General features: G+C 33.9%; 2 protein-coding genes across 2 annotated transcripts; one reads left to right on the plus strand and one right to left on the minus strand.

Annotated features, from left to right (window-relative positions):
* Positions 1 to 4,700: 4,700 nt before the first annotated feature.
* LOC145588671 (cytokinin dehydrogenase 1-like) lies at positions 4,701 to 6,749 on the plus strand. Its single transcript, XM_081645285.1, has 5 exons — positions 4,701 to 5,325; positions 5,542 to 5,669; positions 5,743 to 5,985; positions 6,081 to 6,343; positions 6,428 to 6,749. The coding sequence occupies exons 1-5, from the start codon at positions 4,701 to 4,703 to the stop codon at positions 6,747 to 6,749; spliced, it is 1,581 nt and encodes a 526-aa protein (XP_081501411.1).
* A 717-nt stretch (positions 6,750 to 7,466) lies between these two features.
* Positions 7,467 to 10,866, minus strand: LOC145587614 (Phototropic-responsive NPH3 family protein). Its single transcript, XM_081644346.1, has 3 exons — positions 10,443 to 10,866; positions 8,240 to 9,349; positions 7,467 to 8,119 (listed from the first exon to the last, which is right to left on the minus strand). The coding sequence occupies exons 1-3, from the start codon at positions 10,503 to 10,505 to the stop codon at positions 7,670 to 7,672; spliced, it is 1,623 nt and encodes a 540-aa protein (XP_081500472.1). The 5' UTR covers positions 10,506 to 10,866; the 3' UTR covers positions 7,467 to 7,669.
* Between the last annotated feature and the right edge of the window lie 10,352 nt (positions 10,867 to 21,218).

Here is a 21,218-nt window from a genome sequence, read left to right on the forward strand (position 1 = left end):
GATCTTTTAGAAACTTATAAAATCTTCTAATTAAAACTAATTTTTTTAGGAATGGGATTAAATCCTTTGGACCCTCCACATGATCATTGGGTCGTAGGTAAGGTGGGCTTAGGTTTAGTTTAGGCTCAGTTTAGTATTTTGACCATAACTTATTCGTTATAAATCGGATTTGGGCTTATAATATACCGTTGGAAAGATCTTTTCAAACCCTATCCAAATATTCAATCATTGGACCCTGATTATGGACCAAAATAAACTGGTCTAAACGTTTTTATAAAAAGGACACGAAATGAATGATTTTCGAAATGAATTATTTTGGGTTTAAAGGCACGAAAAGAGGAAAATAAGTTATGGTTTGGGGAAATGGGCTAGGAATTGGCTTGGTTTATGAAATGTATTGGGATTGAATATGGATTTAAGCACTCCAAGATTAAATACTCAACCCGGCCAATAATTACGGTGAAAGGTTGTTCATCACCGGGTTTGGTTTTGGGGAGACATTTTTAGGTGTCTACAGCGCCTTTGTATGAAAGAGGAGATACGGACATTAGAAGACAATGGGAATTGGACATTAGAGCACCTTTCTCCCGGCAAGAAGGCTCTAGGCAGTCAATGGGTGTACAAGACAAAATTTTTACCCAATGGTGATGTTGAACGTCTCAAGTCTCACTTGGTTATTTTTGGTAATCATCAGCAAGAAGGTATATATTATAGTGAGACTTTCGCTCCGGTTGCAAAAACTACTATAGTTCGGGCTTTTCTCGCTAACACCACTTCTAAAAATTGGGAGCTTCATCAGATGGATGTTCATAATGCCTTTTTACATGGTGATTTAGATGAGGAGGTGTACATGAAATTACCTCCAGGTTTTGAGAGCTTGGATCCGAGTTTGGTGTGTCGTTTGAGAAAGTCTTTGTATGGGTTGAAACAAGCTCCAAGGTGTTGGTTTGCAAAACTAACTGCGGCTTTGAAAGGGTACAATTTTATTCAATCTTACTCTGATTATTCTCTTTTCACATATACTAATGGCAATGTTCAACTTAATGTCTTAGTTTATGTTGATGATCTTATTATTTCTGGGAATGATTCCGTTGTAATAACTGTATTCAAGGCTTATCTTTGTGATTGTTTCAAGATGAAGGATTTTAGTCCTTTGAAGTATTTTTAGGCATTGAGGTAGCTTGTAGTAAATCCTGTTTGTTTTTGTGTCAACGCAAACACACCTTGGATATTATTTCATAGGAAGGGTTATTAGGGGCAAAACCAAGCAGTTTTCCGATTGAGCAAAATCACAAGCTTAGCCTTGCTAGTGGTGAGTTACTTGCAAATCTTGAGTCTTATCGTAGACTGGTAGGACAGTTAATTTCTCTCTTGGTTACTAGACCATATTTGGCGTATTATGTTCATATTCTCTCACAATATATGCAAGAGCCGATCATTGAGAACTAGGAGGCGGCTCTGAGGGTAGTTCGTTATTTGAAGGGAACCCCGAGACTGGGTATTTTGTTGAGTGCAGATAGTGACCTGACTTTGCAGGGTTGGTGTGATTCAGATTGGGCAGCGTGTCCTGTTACTCGTCATTCGTTGATAAGTTGGCTTGTGTTTCTTGTTCATTCTCCTATTTCTTGGAAAACCAAGAAACAACCTACAGTATCTACATCTTCTACTAAGGCCGAGTATCGATCCATGGCATCAATCACAAATGAGTTGAAATGGTTAAAAGCTTTACTATTGAGTTTGGGGGTTCAACACCCTAAGGCGATCAAGTTGTTCTGTGATAGTTAATCTGCCCTACACATAGCCAGAAATCTAGTTTTTCATGAACGAACAAAGCACATTGAGATTGATTGTCATATTATTCGTGATGCTATTACAGAGGGGTTAATTGATCCATTCTATGTTTCCACCAAGGAGCAATTAGCGGATGTTTTTACTAAGGCGCTTGGGAAGACTCAGTTTGATACCCTTCTTTCCAAGTTGGGCATTTTCGATCCCCATGCTCCAACTTGAGGGGGGTATTGAGGATATATTTTAGGAAATATTTTGTTAGTATCTTTTGGGGCTAGTTAATATCTTTTGATATTTTTTCCTTATTTTCCTAGTTTCCTAATCCTATCATATTAGGGTTAACTTGTATTTATAGATTGGGGTTGAAGCCATCAATGAGAATTAAGCCTTTACATTTATTCAATTTATCACAACTTCACCATGACATTGCTATCTCCAACTCCGCAGCTTGACCCTTTTTTTTTTTTTTAAGGGGATTAGTGTTTTGCTGTTAATTCAAGGAGGTGAACGATTATTGTTGGTGTAAAGGCAGTTTTGCAGAGTATATTATGGACTATGGAAGTATGGTGAGTAGGAAAATAGGGAAGGGATAGAGGTTAGGGAAGAAGGTTATTATTTTTTAAGCTAACCAATCTTAAAGTGACATATCATGTTTTTAACCGGTTTAATAGGTTAGCTAAACATGGAGACTAATATGAGAGGGGTTAGTCAATAGTTAGGATTATTTTGAGTTAAAGTGTTGTTGGGATTAAAATGAGAAGGTGGTTAATAGTTGGGATTATTTATGTTAATTTTTTCCTTTATAATATATTTAATTTATTTAGAAAATTAATAGAGACTTAGTAAAAAAAAATAAGTTTTAATTGGTAAAAATGATTTTAATTTGGTAAAAGCACTTTCAGTTGAGTAAAATAATTTAAGTTCAATGAAAATAATTTCAAGTCAATAATAACATATATATATATCCTATTTTATACCATTTGAATAATCCTTTTTGATATATTAAATAATTTTTTTTTAAAAAATACACTATTATATAAATAAGCGATATAATATCGTATGTCTAAATATTCTGCATTATAAAAAAGGATTATAAAATTGTATTTAACATTCAAGCCAAAGACTTTATACTAAAATTTTATCAACCATCTAGGTATCGCTCGGGCACAAAACTAGTATTATTTCCTCCGATATTTTTTAGTTGCAATTTTAAAATAGTTTATATCTCTCAAATAATACCCCAAAGTTACAACTAAAAAAAATTGGAGGTAGTATTTAAATTCAACGCATTGCATTTTATATGATGACATGTGGCATCGATCCTAATGTTGGCTTGACATGGCGTTACATAAAACTTTCTCATTAATACTAAGGCATGACATGGAGGATAATAATATTTTTTAACCTTCTTAATTGAAAAAGTTTTTTTTTTTTTTTATTATATGTGTAACCTCTCTATCTAATGGAAAAATTCTTTATGTTTATATAACCTCCTTATTTAACTTTTTTGTTCTTAACTCTTAGTTATTGCACAATAAAATACGTTGTACAATCTAATAAGCAAGAAATTAAGCACACCAATGGTACGTAATTTCTTGGATATTAATATTCTAGATTCAAGGTCTGTTCTGATTTACTGAACTGGGCTGAATTGAACTAAATTAAATAGAGCTGAAATGAATTGTTTACGAGAGAATAAATTATGAACTGAACTGAACTGAAATTAAGTTGAAGAGAACATACCCCCAATAAGCATCAAGCAATAATATTACATCATTAATTATTTAATTTTGTAGCGTAAAATGAATAAAATTTACCAATTATTAATCTTATTCAATTCATTTGTTTCTCTAACTCATACCTCTGTCAAAAGAAATTACATGCATACTAAAACTTTAAATTTATAAGGCAAAAGCTAATGAGCGCCCCCGGGGCGTTAGATAAGAGAATTAAAGTGCAAATATTAGAGTAAAATTAACATTAATTACACCGAACGACGCGTGATTTTATCATGCATTCCTAACTTAATACCATTTCAACCAATATAACTATTCTTATCTAACGCCGGGGCGCTCGTTAGCAAGATCCAATTTATAATAATGTGAAGCATCGCTCGGATCAACAACTAAGTAGTTTGACTACTAAATCTTATGGAATCACTCATGATAAATATTTCTATCATAGTTGTTGGAGATATGTGGTACAAATTGCCTTAATCGAGTTTTAGGAATAGTATTTCACATTTGAACCCATCATAATCATAACAATTAACACTAGAGATTTAACAATTGTAAAATGACGTACTCCACCATCTAGAGCATCACCCGAGCTAGAACTAGTTTGACTACAAAATTTAATCTTATGGAATTGCTCGCAAATGAAATATTTTTTTTTCCATTTTCTTTTCGGGCCAATCTAATACGAAGTAACAAGTTAATATTTTTTTTTTTTTTTTTTGACAAAAACAAGTTGATAAAATCCACTTCAAGTCAATAATAAAGAGAAATGACCTTACAATTACCAAATTGCTATGTCTATTGTTTGCATTAACGCGGTAACGTCATTGTACTAAAGTATAACTTTTTCTTAAAATCAATTTTTGTTTACTTTATGTAACAATTACGAAGTACTAATGACGTAGGTTACAATATTAATTCAACTTGACCTATAATTTTTTGGAAATGTAAATTATGTTATTAAACTTTAACTCATCAACTCAACTTAGTAACATACGTAGCTCAATACCTTCCCTATAAATTTCCACCATCACTCTTTTCTTCTCAACCTCTTCTTTTGCGTTGTTTCGCAAATATAAAACCAACATTTCTACAAATTACAATTCCTCAACTTTTTCTTCTACAAATTGTATAGCTTAAACAACATAAAAACACTTATAAAAGCACATTGCGAAAATGGTGGCACATAGTTTTAAGCCGTTGCTAAACATTTTCTTAGTTCTCTTATTAAACATGAACCTTTGTTCGTATTTTTCTCACGCAAATCCATATTCCGCAAACTCAAGCTCACATGATCTAGCATCACCGTTGAAGGGACTCAAACTAAATGGTTCGTTCGATTTCAGTAACACTAGCGTTGTAGCATATGACTTTGGTAATAGATTTCATTTCCTACCCTTGGCAGTTCTATCACCAAAAACCGTCACTGATATATCCACGACAATCAAATATGTTTTCGGCTTAGCCAGTAACTCAGAGCTCACTATTACAGCAAGAGGCCACGGTCATTCACTTCAAGGTCAATCACAAAATAATGGTGGCATAGTGATCAGCATGGAATCACTAGAAGATCAAAAGATTAACATTCAAACAGGGGATTCACCCTATGTTGTTGTTTCGGGTGGTGAATTATGGATAAATATTATACATGAGACGGTTAAACAGGGATTAACTCCTAAGTCATGGACCGACTACCTTTATTTATCTGTCGGAGGAACCCTTTCAAATGCTGGGATTAGTGGTCAAGCATTCAGATATGGACCTCAAATAAATAATGTCTATCAATTGGAAGTTGTCACAGGTTAGACTTATAAACTCTTCGAACATATTCAAGGACTTAAATACTAGAATATCGAATAGTTAAGTTTAAAGTTTAAACAACTTATTATTCAAGTACTACGTATAAGAATATTAGATTCATTAACATCATGCAATCTAATGGAGAATAAAAATATCATGTGCATGTAAGCATGTTAGGAGATTATAAAATTATTTGTGTTTTTTTTAACGGGTGCAGGAAAGGGAGATATAGTGAATTGTTCTGAGAAAGAGAACGCCGATCTCTTTTATGGTGTTCTTGGGGGACTAGGACAGCTTGGTATCATCACTAAGGCTAGAATATCACTTGAACCGGCTCCTAAATTGGTAAGCATCCTATAACTTATCCGATTCATCATTCTATTGAGAATTGTCTCAGGACTCTCTTACACTCTCACAGGTAAAATGGATTAGAGTGCTCTACTCGAATTTCAAAATATTCACCAAGGATCAAGAGCAACTAATATCGTTGAATAATACATTTGATTATATTCAAGGATTCGTCATGACAGGTTTGAGTTCAACCCTTGGTCGTACAAAACCTCTGCAGGCTGGTCCTCCTTCAAGATCTGAAGGCAAAATTCTCTACTGTCTAGAAGTAGCGAAGTACTTCAATCCTGAGGATGCAAACACAACAAACCAGGTTAGTATCTCCAAAAGCAACACATTTCATATGATGATACATATGCAATATGCAAATAATTCATTGAAACTGAATCTGTTTTGTTTTAAATGCAGTTTACAGAAAATATTTTGTCATCATTAAACTACATCCCCCACACAATTTTTCTAACGGATGTACCATATGTGGATTTCCTCGACCGAGTTCACCTGTCAGATTTAAAACTCAAAGAGAAAGATTTAGCGAATGTAACACAACCTTGGTTGACTGTTCTCGTTCCCAAGAGTAACATACAGAGCTTTGCAAAAGAAGTTTTTGGTAATATCCTCGCCAACACAAGTTATAATCCAATCCTTATCTATCCATTCAACCAATCAAGGTATTTACTTATCTAACTTTTTCTTCCCTAAAATCCCATCTCAAACACAAGAACTAAAGTAAATGTATGTATTATACATAACAGTTGGAAGCACAACACATCTATGGTAACACCAGCCGAAGATATTATCTACCTAGCAGCATTTCTAACATCTGCACCCTCATCTTCTTCGGGACCAGATGGACTTGATAACATTTTAACAATCAATAAAAGAATACTAGATTTCTGTGAGACGGCCAAGCTTGGGGTAAAGCAATATCTTCCGTATTATGAAACTCAAGATGAATGGAAAGACCATTTTGGGAATCGATGGAAAGTTTTTGCTAAGAGGAAATCAACCTTCGACCCTCTATCAATACTCGCACCAGGGCAAAGAATCTTCAGCAGAGGACCAGTTTCTTCATGATATTGGTTGCCAAGCACATCACCTTAAGAGCTTGATTCAACGACAAGTCAACAACCATATATCTACAACCTACAGGTTCATGGAGTACAACCTTCATTGATGTGCACAACTGAAACTTTTTCAAATCATTTTTTTAATCAAAAAATCCAATTATTTTTGTATGAAATTATATATAAGTCAAAGGAATTTCATTTGCATGATTGCATCATATGCCAATGGAGCATAAGGTCAATAGACATCTTGAAAACCGAGAAAACTTAAGTTTTTAAATACAGATTATATGGCAATGGTAACCAAAGGATGTATGTTGAAATTGACCAACAAATAATGGCACAACAATTTTACTTTTTAGCAGTCAAAGTTAAAAAGAAGCATATAACCATGAAAGATTAGACACACTAAATGCGTTGTTAACTTGTTATAATCGTAACATTCCATGAAAGATTAGACACGATAAATATGTTACAGTCAAACATTTTAACAAGTTACATATTAGCTTTATGAAGGCAACAAACATAATTAGCATATACTAGTATAAATAAATAAATAAATAAATAAATAAAAACATGTATATTAAAAAAAATCACTTACAGTAGTACGTATTTTTATATTTAAAAAATATCACAACCCGGTACATATAATACCCAATCCGTTTTTAACCAGGGAGCCAAATATCCAAACTGTTTAACTAGACACAATATTGACCCACAACCAGAATTGACATTGCAACCTGGATTTCTTTATTGTGTAACTTCATTTCACAATCGGTAGCACAAAGAAGGATGGGAGTGACAACCTAGCGAAGAGGGAAAAAATATTTAAATACATACTGATTATGACTGATGAGTAACCTATGCTGTACATAAAATGCTGGCAATTGCGAAAATTGTAAGTACAAGATATCAGGGCCATAAGTAAACTTATGAGCAGAATCTAGGTAATGATCTGGGATTCATATTGTTGGATGATTTTGATCTCATCATCTTTGCTACCTGAGTTTGCATTTTCTGACACACTTTCTCCAATTCTGTCACCCTGCATTGCATTCCTTGTAAATGTGCTCTGATGTTTTCGTTCTCTGTCATGACATCGAATTTTCCTGCATACAGCACAATCTGTTGACTCGATTCATCCTTTCGGCTTCTGGCTCCACCTCCAGTACCAGGGGAAGAGAAGCATGATTTTGGGTAATTTGCATCGTGGAGCAAACTTTTAAGCTTTGTTTGCTGAGAGAGAAGAGCTTGCACTGTAGAACTTGATGGGAACTTTGCGTTTTTTGAGAGGTGAACACAGGCTTCTGCTGAGAGCTTCTCATAGTTCAAGGCAGAACAAATGTTGAACGTTTCTTCTTCGGTTAAATCAGTATGTACCTACACAACAACAAATTTTTTGTCCGGTTATTTCAAGATGAGAAGAAACCGCCATAACAAACTAACTGTACAATATAAATTTCCAGATAATAACATAATAAAGAATCAAATGCAAATTACCTCCAAGTACATATCCATGGCATGGTACATTTCATCATAAGAGTCTCTTGACGAGTCTGGTAATGCAGTTGCAAGTGCAATGAATTTAGAAGGTCTTAAACTTGGATCTGGGGCTACTTCTGCCAAATACGAATCCAACAAGTGGGATACTCTGATGATTCTATCATTTGAAACCTTAGGCAGACCGCCACCAAGGAATGATTTCAGTAACCTCAAAACAAGGTTCACATCATATAAATAGTTCATTCCTTGTGGAGAAGGAACGAGGAGGTTATCCAATGTTGCTTCATCCATTCTCAAGCCAATTATACCTTCTAATCTACTTCTAGTGCATTTACTTACATTAAGGTTTAGCAAAATTCTCAAAAGCCCCATCAAATTCTTGAAAGAAACAGACCAGTGATCAAGGGAACATATATTGTTGACGACCATCTCAATTATTCTATACTTCTCATCAGATTGGGCAGAAATGAATTTCAATTTCTGGTAATGGAGGAGGAACCTACCTATCATCCCATGATCAAGCTTCCGAGAAACCATAGATTTGACAGCCAGTTCAATCAGATTCTGATTTAGTACTGATAGATCTTCAAACCACCAATTTGCTCGAGAGCAGCTTGTTTTTAAGCTCTCAGTACTCCGAGAATCACATGAAATCCGAAAACCAAAGCTCTCAGGTGAAGAAGTAGATGGACATGGGCTAGTTTCAGCAGCCACTGCCAACCTTCCAACAAGAGTATCCAAACACTTCTGAACTACACCGGCAGTTTTGACATCTTCGGGCAAATTTTGGTTTTGCTTTAAAGCCAACAAAAGACCAGGCCAAGTCCAGTAGCTTATCTCTTCAAGTGACTTTTCAGTCAGCTCAATTAGATTCTCTGTCCCGGACACCGATCTGCTCATTTCCATGAAATAAGCCGCAGAATGAAGGAAGCTTAAATTAGTCGGACTTATTTCAATGCTGCCATTATTGTAACAAAACCTTGCAACCAGCTCGAATGTCTCAGCTCCGCCAGGGAAGTCATGAAATATTACTTTGAAACTACTCCCAGTGCTTGCAGATTTACCAAATAAATGGCTTAATCTACCTGAGAAAGAAGATATACGTTTCTGCAACGCCAAAGTATTGATGAAATGTGATAATCAAACTTTTAAAAATCAGAGTACTACTTAAAACAAGAAAAGATTGATGAGAAACTAGTGTTACAAATACTCAAAAGCATTTCAAGAAATAAAGGCATACTTCTCTACTAGGGTGTTATAGGAGACAGCATAAGACTGCTGACAGTCAGTTATACCCTCATAAATCTTGTGATTACTAACAAAAGTCACTTAGGCACATACCTAAGCTAATTCATATTCTTCTTTATCTTACCTCAACTCCTCAAGTACCCTTAACAGATCTTCAACACTCTCACAACGTTATGGAAACTCAACACTCAAATTTAAAATAATTAAACCTTTTCACAAAGTAACCGAGTCTAGCACTTGGTCACAAACCCATGTCCGAGTAACATAACTCGAGGAAGCGTAGGGCCATAAGGGGGGAGGCAAAATGAATGCTCTGAGCATAACCAATAGTCCCTTTCAAGAGCAGTAAAAGAAACAGACAAAGGCACTCCAACCAGAAAGAGGATATTATAGCAAAGCAGAACCCAAAGTCCAAAATCATAACCTCTTTTACTTTTGCTCATGATATATGCGAAAACTACCGTACAGAAGAGGGAATAATACGGATGACAATTGGACCCCACCACACTGCAATTTTGGTTGCATATTAAATGATGGACAGCCTATACTCCATTTTTGAAAGGGAAATGTATAGCAGCATCGAAATCTACTACTCGCAACAGGGTATAATCTTTCTAGACTTTTAAGCATAGTGTTGATAATTTGTACTAGAATAGTTATAATTTCTTATCAATTGCTAAGTATAGATCAAATATTGATATCAAAATCATGGAATATCTTTCGCATAATAGCTGAGCCGAACACTTGGACATGTATCAAACATTCTACAATTTTGAAGTGATTGTTTAATTAGAAGAGCAAATAAAAGAACTGAGAAATTGGCTCATATGAACAAGACTATAAAAACATATGAATCAAATATAAAGCGAATCTATAATTTAAGTACAGAAAATTATGAATTTAACCCAAAAAGTTAGGAAAAAAGCAAGTAAATGAGCAAAAGAATATTTACCTTATCTACCATGAAAACAGCTTCACCATTGACATCAACTTCAAGATCACAAAAACTATCCATCACCCAGATACACAAGTCCAAAACCCACTTCAAATCACTGAAAATTCTTATTTAAAATCAATAATTAATTGTACCCAAATGAAAAAATAGATACAAAAATGGCAAAAGTTCGCAAAGTCACAGGACGAAATTTTGCAGGGGATGACAATAAGATAAGCACATGGAAGGTGGGGTTGTTAAATTGGGCTAAGTATTAACTGTAATTCAGAAGACAAAATCAAAGAAATAAGTGTAAAAAAATGGCAACAAAAAATGGGGAGATTTAGTCGTTAAATAATTGAAAAGAAATTGGAAGAAAGGATTTTGGAGAGGGAGTTGTGGTGGTTGTGTGCCCACTACTCTACTGTCTGACATTCCTGCAACAAAACTTTGTTTTTGGGTTTAAATTTACTTTAATTTAAGTTTTTAACACTATTTTCGTGATCCAAGCTTAACAAATCATGTGGATCGCTGGTTTCCTTTTTTAACACTAAATCTTGACCGTCTATAAAAAAAAGAGATTTTAAAAAAATTATGTTTGGGTCTTATTAGAGGTGATCAACAAGGACCCGATTCGATGGTCCGATCCATCCGGTTCAAAAATTTGCAGATTTGAGCATTCCTATAAAAACTAACATTGTTCAATTTAGACATGAGATCCGATCTGATTTGAAAATTTTGGATATTTGAATTTTTGGATTGGAGAAATTGCGATCCAAATACAATTCAAAATTTTGCATATCCGGATTTTCGGATTAGATTTCCGAATTTTTGGACTGGGTAGTTGACATTTTCGAAAAAATTCTGATTCGTATTCGATTCGAAAACCCGAATTATTTTTTGGATATTTGATCTAATATATCTGAAACCATAAAATCAGATCCGATATCTGAAATTTCGGTCAAATCATCTTATTTTAGGATCAAATACTTTTGAACACCCCTAATAAATACTACTAGTTTTGTTTTTTTTTTTAAGTGTAACACTTATCAAATGTGGACGTTTTTCTAAATGTTACTATATATATATATATAAATTAATTATTTTATTTATTTTATTTATTAAAATGGTTTATTTGATTTTAAAAAGAAATTATGTATTTAAATAAATTATAAGTGTGTATAAATAAAATGGATCATGAATTGGGGCAACAAAAGTATTTTTAATTGGGTCAATCCTACTTAAATGAGTGAACCAATTTATAAGTTGGCCCAAAAGGAGAATTTGTAAGGGAGTAGGAATTAGTAATGACAAAATTGTAAATATGGATTTTATTTTTAAAAAGAGAGTATAAATACTTTAAAACCTCAAGATTTTTCCACACAAGTTCATAATTGTCAGATTTCACAAAAATTCAAAGATTTTCTCTTTATTTTCTCTCTCTTCTTTTTCCTTTATTTTTCTTTTCCTTTTCTTCTTTTTTCCCCCCTAAATCCCACGCCTCTCCTCTCTCCTTCTTCCTCCTCTTGCGCGGCCAGCTCACCGACGCCACCACCACCACCTCCGACCGGCACCCCTTTCCTCCTTCTCTCTCCTCTTTTCAGTTTGTGTGTATAAAAAAAACTTCTTTTAATCCTAAAATTAATTCTATTGATTAACTGTTTTAAAGGCATGATTTTTTAATTATGTTCTGGTATTGATTTTGGGATTTTGATGTTGCTAATTTATTAACATAAATTTCAGATTTTTATTTAATTAAAAACCCCAAATATAAACCCCTAGAAATTGGGGATTTTGTATAATTGGTTAGGGATTGAGGCTAGGTTGTTGTTGTTGATTAATTCATGATCTAATCATATTTTTGATGAATTTAAAGCCTTCAATTTAATGTTGGAATTTATTTACACACTACTTCTTAATTATGGAGTTAGGGTTTGATTACCCATAAAAGGGAAAAGGATTTAGTGATTTATATATGATTTCTTAGTCTAAAAGTGATGTTTTATACTAAATAAGTATGCTGGAATTTTATTTAAGTCATAAAAATCAAGTCTTGTTGAAAGGATTTAAAGTACCTACTTAAAGAAAAAGTTTTATGGCTTTATTGCTATTAAAAGGGATTGATTAGTATGATTTAAATAGTATTATAGTTGCTGGAAATTTGTGAGAATAGTGGATTAATTATAGTTATGTATTTTTAATTGTAGAAAGTTTCGAGTTAGGTGATTTCTAGCAAGTGTGGCCGAGTTAAGGCGTTATTCAAGGTACATATGTGCACGAGAATATTTGTGTATGCGTAGTATCATGCTAAGATTGTAAATTGTGATTGAAGTGATGAATAAATAGCATGTTTGGTTGATTATATGCTTGGAATTGATGTTGGTTGAACATGAATTATTATGCAAGCATGTGAATATGATATTTGAAGCATGATACAAGTTGAATATATGTGAATCATGGAAGTATGTTTTATTTTTGAGTATCAAAGAAACATGAAGTTAATAAGAAAATTAAAGCTTATATATGATTAAAAGAGCTATAATTAGAATTATTGAACATGATTCATGAATTTTACTCTCACCCATTATTTATTGGTGTTGAATCAAGGAAGTTAGTTTATTTAATTGCTCACTCAAGTAAGTTGAGATCGAGTCAAGGAGTTTATTAGTGCATTCTATGTACCAAGGTAGTAATTGTACAATTTTGTGCACAAAACCTTAATTAAAATAAATAGTATGTGCTCACTAATTAATTCAAGAATTAATTGGAAAAATGTGTTGATTATTATTATGTTCATTCTTGATTGATTGGTTGGAGTCTTCACATGTTAAATTGATAAATCACGTAAAGTGTAAGAGGATACGCACTAACACTCTTGGAACGTATATACCTTGAGTATGAACATATGAAGGGAGTTATGTGACTTTATATTTGAGCATAGCTTCTACAGGGGTATAGGACACTGTACTTTCTTTGATAGGATATTCATGTTAGTGTGGTGCATATGTACTCAGCTTTTGTTGATTCGTACTTTTGTATTTGTGTTTGGCTTTCCTTCGGTTGGCCCTACTATGACCCATTTATGTGGTGAGTAGAGGGTTGAAATAAAGGGAAAGTGAAATGTACTTGAAACATGAAGAGCATGATGGGAATGAGTGCCGAGAGTTACTTGTTATGCTTTCCTAGTTTTATATTTTAGTTGTTTATTATGGACTAACCTTGATGTGTTTATTTAAAGTTAGATTTTTAAAAAGGTCATGTTTGGATTGGTTCCAACTTGTGATTTAATTATTTTTATTTGTTTTTTTTGAGGTTGTGAACTCAAGCTGTAACACCCTAGAAATTCCTTTCTTTAAAAATACCTGTTAAAACTTTAATTAGGAATATCTAAGACATTACCGCCACCGTGATAACAGCTAAGACAACTATCAAAGACACACAGCGGAAGACTAATTTCAAACCCTTTCAAAACAAGTCAACTTAAAAAGTAAATCAACGAAAATAAAGTCAAACCAAAGTCAAACGAAGTAAAATAAAATCAACCTACAACTTGGAACCATTATAGGCCCTTATTAAAACCAAACCAAATTCAAAACCTTTTCGTTAGTCGCGCATAATAATATTATCATAAATAATTAAAGCGATAAACACATCATAAACTTATGGAAACTAGCATGATACGCTCTTCACTCATGCTCATTCATGAATATGCTTCAACACCTGAAAAGCTTATCTCTACCTATTTCCACTACTCTCCATTATAAATGGGTCATCATAGGGCCAAGATAAAGACAAGGCCAACAAACATACAAACACACACAATCAGCAAAACTGAGTACATAGCGTAATTAACAAACTAGCATACAATTCTCTATCAACACACTACTTACCTTGTTGCACCTGTTTTCCAAGCATACAACACTCAATAACAATTTTCACTAGACACTAAATAATTTATTTAGCATTGATTACGCATCGAACGGGTTTCCCCCTAGCCTCCCCCAATAAATTGAGGTTACTGATACGGGAGCTAACCGTGCCAGCATCAAAAACCACACATAGGTGGCGGAATTCCTGCGCATAATAATAAAAAGGAATATACAGCGTCCTGTACTCCATTAGAAGTTATGGTTAAATATAAAACCCCATAACTCCCCCCATATGTTAATACTCAAGGTATATACGTTCCAAGAGTTTTGGTGCGTAATCTCTTTCACTTTACGTTATTTACCGATTATTAAACTTGGTGATGACTCTCAAACCATAATCATTCAATCAACAATAATTATTCAAACAATCAAATACATCAATTTAATTCTTGAATAATTAGTGATCACATAATATTTAATGTTGAACCCTTTTTAATTCTACCTCGGTGCCAATGACACCTTAAACGCACAAAGCGCCACAAATCCTATCCCTCGGTGTTAAAAACACCTTAAGTGCACTAAGGCACCAACATACAATTTATTCCTCGTGTACAAAGACACTTATATAGCTCCTTCCTCATGCTTAAAGCATCAATAAAAATTATATGAACCATAATAAAATTCCTTTTAAATATTCCAAACCAAATTAAACATTTAGTTTAATTAAACATGCTCTCTATCATGCCATAAATAAATATGTGGTTCATAAATAATATTCCAAACTATTATTTTCCATCCAATAATCCATCACAAATAAATCATGCCTCATAATCCAATCATCAATAACATTCAAATCATAATTTCCAATCCAAACCTAGCATGATACTACTTGTAATCAATCAAACACATTTGGCATGCTATTACATCAACATAATTATGCTAAGTACGCGAACGTACCTTGAATACGATCTTAATATCGCCACAATTAATAGAAATCACTCACTTCAAAGTCTCCTACAATTTAAAATCATAAAAGGATATTAAAACCCACTCTACACAAATTTCCAGCAATATATACTATTATAGAACCCCTCATAATTTATTTAAAATAAGCTGAAATTAATTTAAAACCTCATAATTAAATCTCAATTAATGGGTAATTAAAATTCCTTAAAGAAACTTGATTTCTAATGCTTTACCAAAAATTCTAGCACTTTATTTTAGTTAAATCTTGCTGTAATTTAGTCTTAAAACACTTTAATCAAAGGTTTACACCATTATATATCATAATCCTTCAATAATTTATAAATCAAGAACCTAGGGTTTCAAAAATTGAGGCTTTTTAATTAAAACATAATCTGAAAATTAATTAACATAATACTTTCAATCAAACATCAAAAATCAAATCACAAAACCCATAATTAATATTTAGATCTAGGATTAAATTGATTTTTAAAACAAAATTAATAATTTTTTTTTTGTATTCGAAAAAGGAGAGAGAAAGAAGGTGGCAGCCACCACCATGCCGGCTGCCGGCGCCGGTGGCCGCCTGCTACCGGCGGCTGGTGCTGCTGGCGGCGGTAGCCACCTGCTGCCGGCGGGTGGCAGTGGTGGTGGGGGGGTGGTCGAAAAAAAGAAGGGGAAGGGGAGAAGGAAAAGAAAAAAAAAGAAAATAAGGAAAAAGGAGAGAGAAGTTTAACTTGGGTTTTCTCCACTCTGGGCAAAGTTTGATTAGCCTCATATGTGGGATATTTATACCCCTTCTCTAAAACCCTTCTCCCTAAACTTTCCCTTTTTAATTTTCCTAATATCATCCCTAATAAAACTTTACTAAAATAAACTTTCCTAAATTAAACCCCAACTTAATTAAAATAATTAATTAAATAAACTTTCCTTTTATAAAATATTTCCAATTTATTAAAATAAATAAATAAAATACTCTAAATAAAACATTTAAATTCAATTAAATACTTCTCAAAATACTTATTTTAAATAAAATACGTATAAAAATACGAGGTATTACACAAGTTTTATTTTAAAAGTTGGTTTTTATTTTTAGGCTTCCGCTGTGTGACTTTGAAAAATAGCCTTAGCCATTATCACGGTGGCGGTAATATTTTGGATATTTCCTTAAAATAGTTTTAATTAGAGTAAAAAGACTATTTTAAAATAAGGGAATTTTCAAGGTATTACAGTAGACACCTAAAAATGTCTCCCCAAAATCATCATCTAATAGCGTTCCAGAGGCATGGAATCATCATTCCCGAGGCGGGGAAAAATATCACAACAGTCTTCGTTCGGTGGATTTCTAGAGGCGTAGAAAACTACCAAACATATTTGTCGCCGATATACTAGTGTCAGATAAGCATTCTATCCCTTTACTCTTTTATCTGTGGAGTTAACATTTTTCTGCAGGTATCGGCGTATAAAGAGTGATTTAGGATTGCAGAACGTCTTAAATCATTCTCCATCCCAATCGACTACTTTGACTATCGTTTTTGAAATTGATGTTTCTACAAACTCAGTCAAAATAGAGGCTTTTGTAGACACCTAAAAATGTATCCCCAAAACCAAACCCGATGATGAGCAACCTTTCACCACCATTATTGGTCGGGTCAAGTATTTAATCTCAAAAGTACTTAAAATCCTATTTCAGTCAAACATAGTCAAACATATTCAGTCAAAAAATCAGTTAAACCTTTTATTCAAACTCAGTCAAACTCGTATCCTAGCCCAAACCCTTTTTAATTCATTTCGTGTTATTTACTAACTAAGCCCGATTAATAAATAATAAAAATCCTAAGCCTGAAACTATTCCGGAATAGCTGAACCGGCACCTAAAATATCACGTTCTTAGTTTTTAAGTAAAGATAAAGATGAATTTGGACGGTTTTCAGGAAAACCAGAATACCGTGTCACGGCATACACACCGTATCATGGTATGCTGCACCGTGTCACAGTATCCCGCGCTGTGTCCCGGCGCACACACTGTGACGTAATGTTTTCTTAGGGTTTTTCCGCGACACCTTTTAACTTTTAGGGTTCCGTGCTTCACCCTTCATATTTTCCCTATAAATACGAGGCTGATTTCCTCAATTTCGGGGCACCAACAATAAATCTCTTTCTCCTTACACCAAAAATCATTCTCTTCTCTCTCTTTAGCCTAAATACTAGCCACCCTATTCTCTCATAGTACTTCCCCTAAGCACTCCATGGAGTCCATACTTAACTCGAGGTTCCATCCTTAAACCAAGGCGTGAAAGGTGAAGGTTTGGATCAAATCAACTCTACTTTTTATTTAATTTTGTTGTTTCAATTTGATTTATATATTTATTGAAGTTACTAACAGTTTATTCATGATGTAGCAATTCGAGAAAACGCGGAACGTGAGTAATTGGCAGTTTGGATTCGCAAGTTTGTTAGTGAACTTCATGTTGTACCTTCCATTAAGGGTCCAATAAATCTTTATTGTGACAACAATGGAGCTATTGCTCAGGCCAGGGAGCTAAGGGAACTGTCAAACATGTCAGGAGGCGATTTCACATGATAAGGGAATGGAAGTTGGAGGGTGAAATTAGAATTTGTAAGATTGGAACGGACGACAATGTAGCTTGATCCACTCACTAAACCTTTGCCTCAAGTGAAACACAACAAGCTTTTATTGAGGCAATGAGAATCAGGGACGTTGGAGATTGGCTTTGATTTCCATAGTCATGTGTTTTAGTTAATTTTGGATATTTTAATGTAAAACACTATGTTGAACCATTCGGTTTTTGGAGTAATTTAAATTTTATGCAAATTTTATCACTCCATTTCTATCTAATTGTGGTTTAGAATTAAATAATAAGTCCATTCGATTTTAAGAATATTCAAAATAGGGTATTAAGACAATGTCTTGGATAAAGAAACACCTATTAAGTTAACATCGAATATTATAATCGAAAATTATCCCTAATCTAATCAAGGTCATTTAAGTGTTGGACGATTAATGACCACTTGAGATTAGTGTGTAGTATGGTTTATAGCACCGCTTCTTGTGCTACAAGGACATGATTGTCATAAATCATTTGCACGGTGTAGACACCAAATTGTGTCTCCCCAAAAACCAAACCCAGTGATGAGTACTTTCACGTCATTAATTATCGAATGAAGTAAAATATGGAAAAGTCTCGTGATCCCTCTGTTTTAATAAAATAGCTCTTTCTGTTTTCGAAAATATTTCTTTTCGTACCTTATTTATGAAAAATGTCCAATCAAATTTAGTTTGGTCCATGATATGGGTCCAATAATTGTGTAGTTGGATGGGGCTCGAAAAGGGATTTCCAACGATTTATTATAAGCCCAATTCCGATGAATAAAGAGGAAGTTATGACCCAAATACTAAATTGGATCTTAAATGAGTTTTTTTAGCAACCCAATGATCAAGTGGAGGGTCCATTAATTATTATTCCTTAAGTCATTAGGATTTACTTTTATTTTCTAGGATAATCTAGAAGGTTATTTTAAGTTCTAAACGGATTAGGATTAATAATTATATTTTTATTTGATTTAGAAAAGATAAAGGATTTTAAATAAAAAAAAAGTGTTTTAAAAAGATTTAATCTGATTTTAATGATAAAGTACGGACTCTAATTATACAAGTATATTGGAAAAAGGATTTCGTACAACAATTTTTATCATGTAGTACCATCACACTGCGACAGGTCCATCGCGTCACGATAGGCCTATCGCATCACGATAGCTCCATCGCGTCGCAATAGCCCTGTCGCGCCGCGATGAGAGAAGTTTTACTCTGATTAAAATTCGATCTTTTCTGATTGTTTTCGAATGTTTTTCTCTATAGTTAGGGTCGTATTTCGCCGTTTTCAATCATCAACAATCATCTATTTTATTCTCTCTCTCAAATCTAGAAGCTTGTTCTTTTTACCTCTTTCTAAGCCTTGCCTTTTCATACAATATTCCTCCATCACGAGACTTAGACACACCTAGCCAAGCTCGAAGTTGCCTTCGCCCTAGACGTGAAAGGTTGATAATTTCTGAGGGTTTGGTCCCAAATCCCTATTTCAATTATTTAAATTAAATTGTTTGATTTAATACTTTCATTGAAGTTACTAACGTCTGTATTGTTTTGATAGAAAGAGATACGATGCAATAAAGTGAGTATTTTTATTGTTATATATCTTTAGAAAGCATGCTTAGATTATATTAATTCCTAGTATCATATTAGGATGTTATTTATTGCTTTCTAGTATCATGTTTAGGTTGCTTCCTATTTTCTTCTATCATGTTAGTATCATGCTCGGGCTAAAGCTTTAATTTTTATTGTTTAGTGACATACTAGGATTTGTTATTAATCATGTTACTATCATGCCTAAGATCTTGCTATTAATATTATGCTTTGATGAGATTGAGATTATTATGATGATGATGATGATGATGATTTGTTGTATCAATATTATTATGTTGCTTGATATATTATTGTTATTGCTTGATCACGGCCTCTCTTGCAGGATTAAAGGGAATTTGTACTTGAAATCATGCTTAATAAGATAATTAATAATCTTGCTTAGGCTAATATGATTATAATTCAAGTGATCGCCAATAATAGTTTTGTTTGTGCATTAATATTCAACCAACATAGATTAAACAGGTTTAGGGTTAATCTATTGATTGTATGTTAGTCAGAAAGCGCACATTAATACGATAAGAATAAAGTAGAGGCCTATTTAGGGCAGGTTCAATCTCTAGAGTTAGCGATCTCATGGATCGTGAAGGGGTGTAACCTTCACCCTGTGGATGGTTTACAAGTTCCTAAAACTTGTTGGCGACTCTTTTGTTCTAGCTTCTTTCCCTTTGGACGCCACCATGCTTAAGTGTATGATCACAGTGGGGCTAAAGTGTGGGATGCTTGAAATATTCCCTACAGTTTTTGGCGACTCCACAGGGGAGGATTTCTATTTTACTTCCTAAAATTTATTTTGGCAATAATTTAGAATGAGTGGATGAGACTTGAAACGTTCTAAATATTCATGTGCGTAATTTTGATTGACATTAATGGCATAAGCATAAAAAGGTCCGCATTGGAAAGACCATCCGTAATGCGTCAAAAACATAGGATTTTTACACGTAGGAAATTTGGGAAATATCTTTCACAACTAGAATCGAAAAAAAATCTGCGAAAATCGGAAAATTCTAATAACATAGAAAGATGCTGAGGCATGTAGGAGTTGTCGTTGAGAGAATAGAGCCCATCGCAGTGCAATGGCTCTATCGCGATGCGATAGCAATATTGCGGCGCGGCAGGGCCATCTTCTCGTAATGGTCCCTGTTTTCTCACGCTAAGTTCTTCCAATACCGAGCCAGAAGTCTATCCTCTTGCTTTGACCGGTTCTAGTACTGTTTGGCCAATTTTGCTTCCTGATTGAGTTTTTCCCTCTTATCTGAAACCCATATGTGTTTTACATATGGCCATAACCCTCTGGGAATTCACGCTCCATCTACCCAATCGAACGCCATTGCAACGAAGGGTACATCTGAGTTTGTGAATCCACCAAACCATGGAAGCAAGTTTAGTTTGCGGGGTCCCATCCATACGCACCAACCCTTCCAAAGGTAAGGCTTCCACACGATACATCCGGACTCATAACCATAGACCCTCTTTGACTACCATAATCCTTGAATTTAGAGAACTAGAGCCATGGTTAGGTTGCAAACTCATTGCATCATACTGTGCTTATTTGACTACTTGTGCACCTCTTGCTTTTTCATAGCTTGTATGTGTTTACACTAACCATTTGTTTACTTGTGTTTGAGTTTAAATAAATTGGCTAATGACTAAAGGACTTTGCTTAATTATTAATTAATTAGTGAGTAATTAGAGTTTAATAAAATTGACTAAACATGACTTAGCATGACCATAGGCTTG

This window comes from Chenopodium album, chromosome 17 (assembly GCF_948465745.1).
Source record: "Chenopodium album chromosome 17, dcCheAlbu1.1, whole genome shotgun sequence".
NCBI lineage: Eukaryota > Viridiplantae > Streptophyta > Magnoliopsida > Caryophyllales > Amaranthaceae > Chenopodium > Chenopodium album.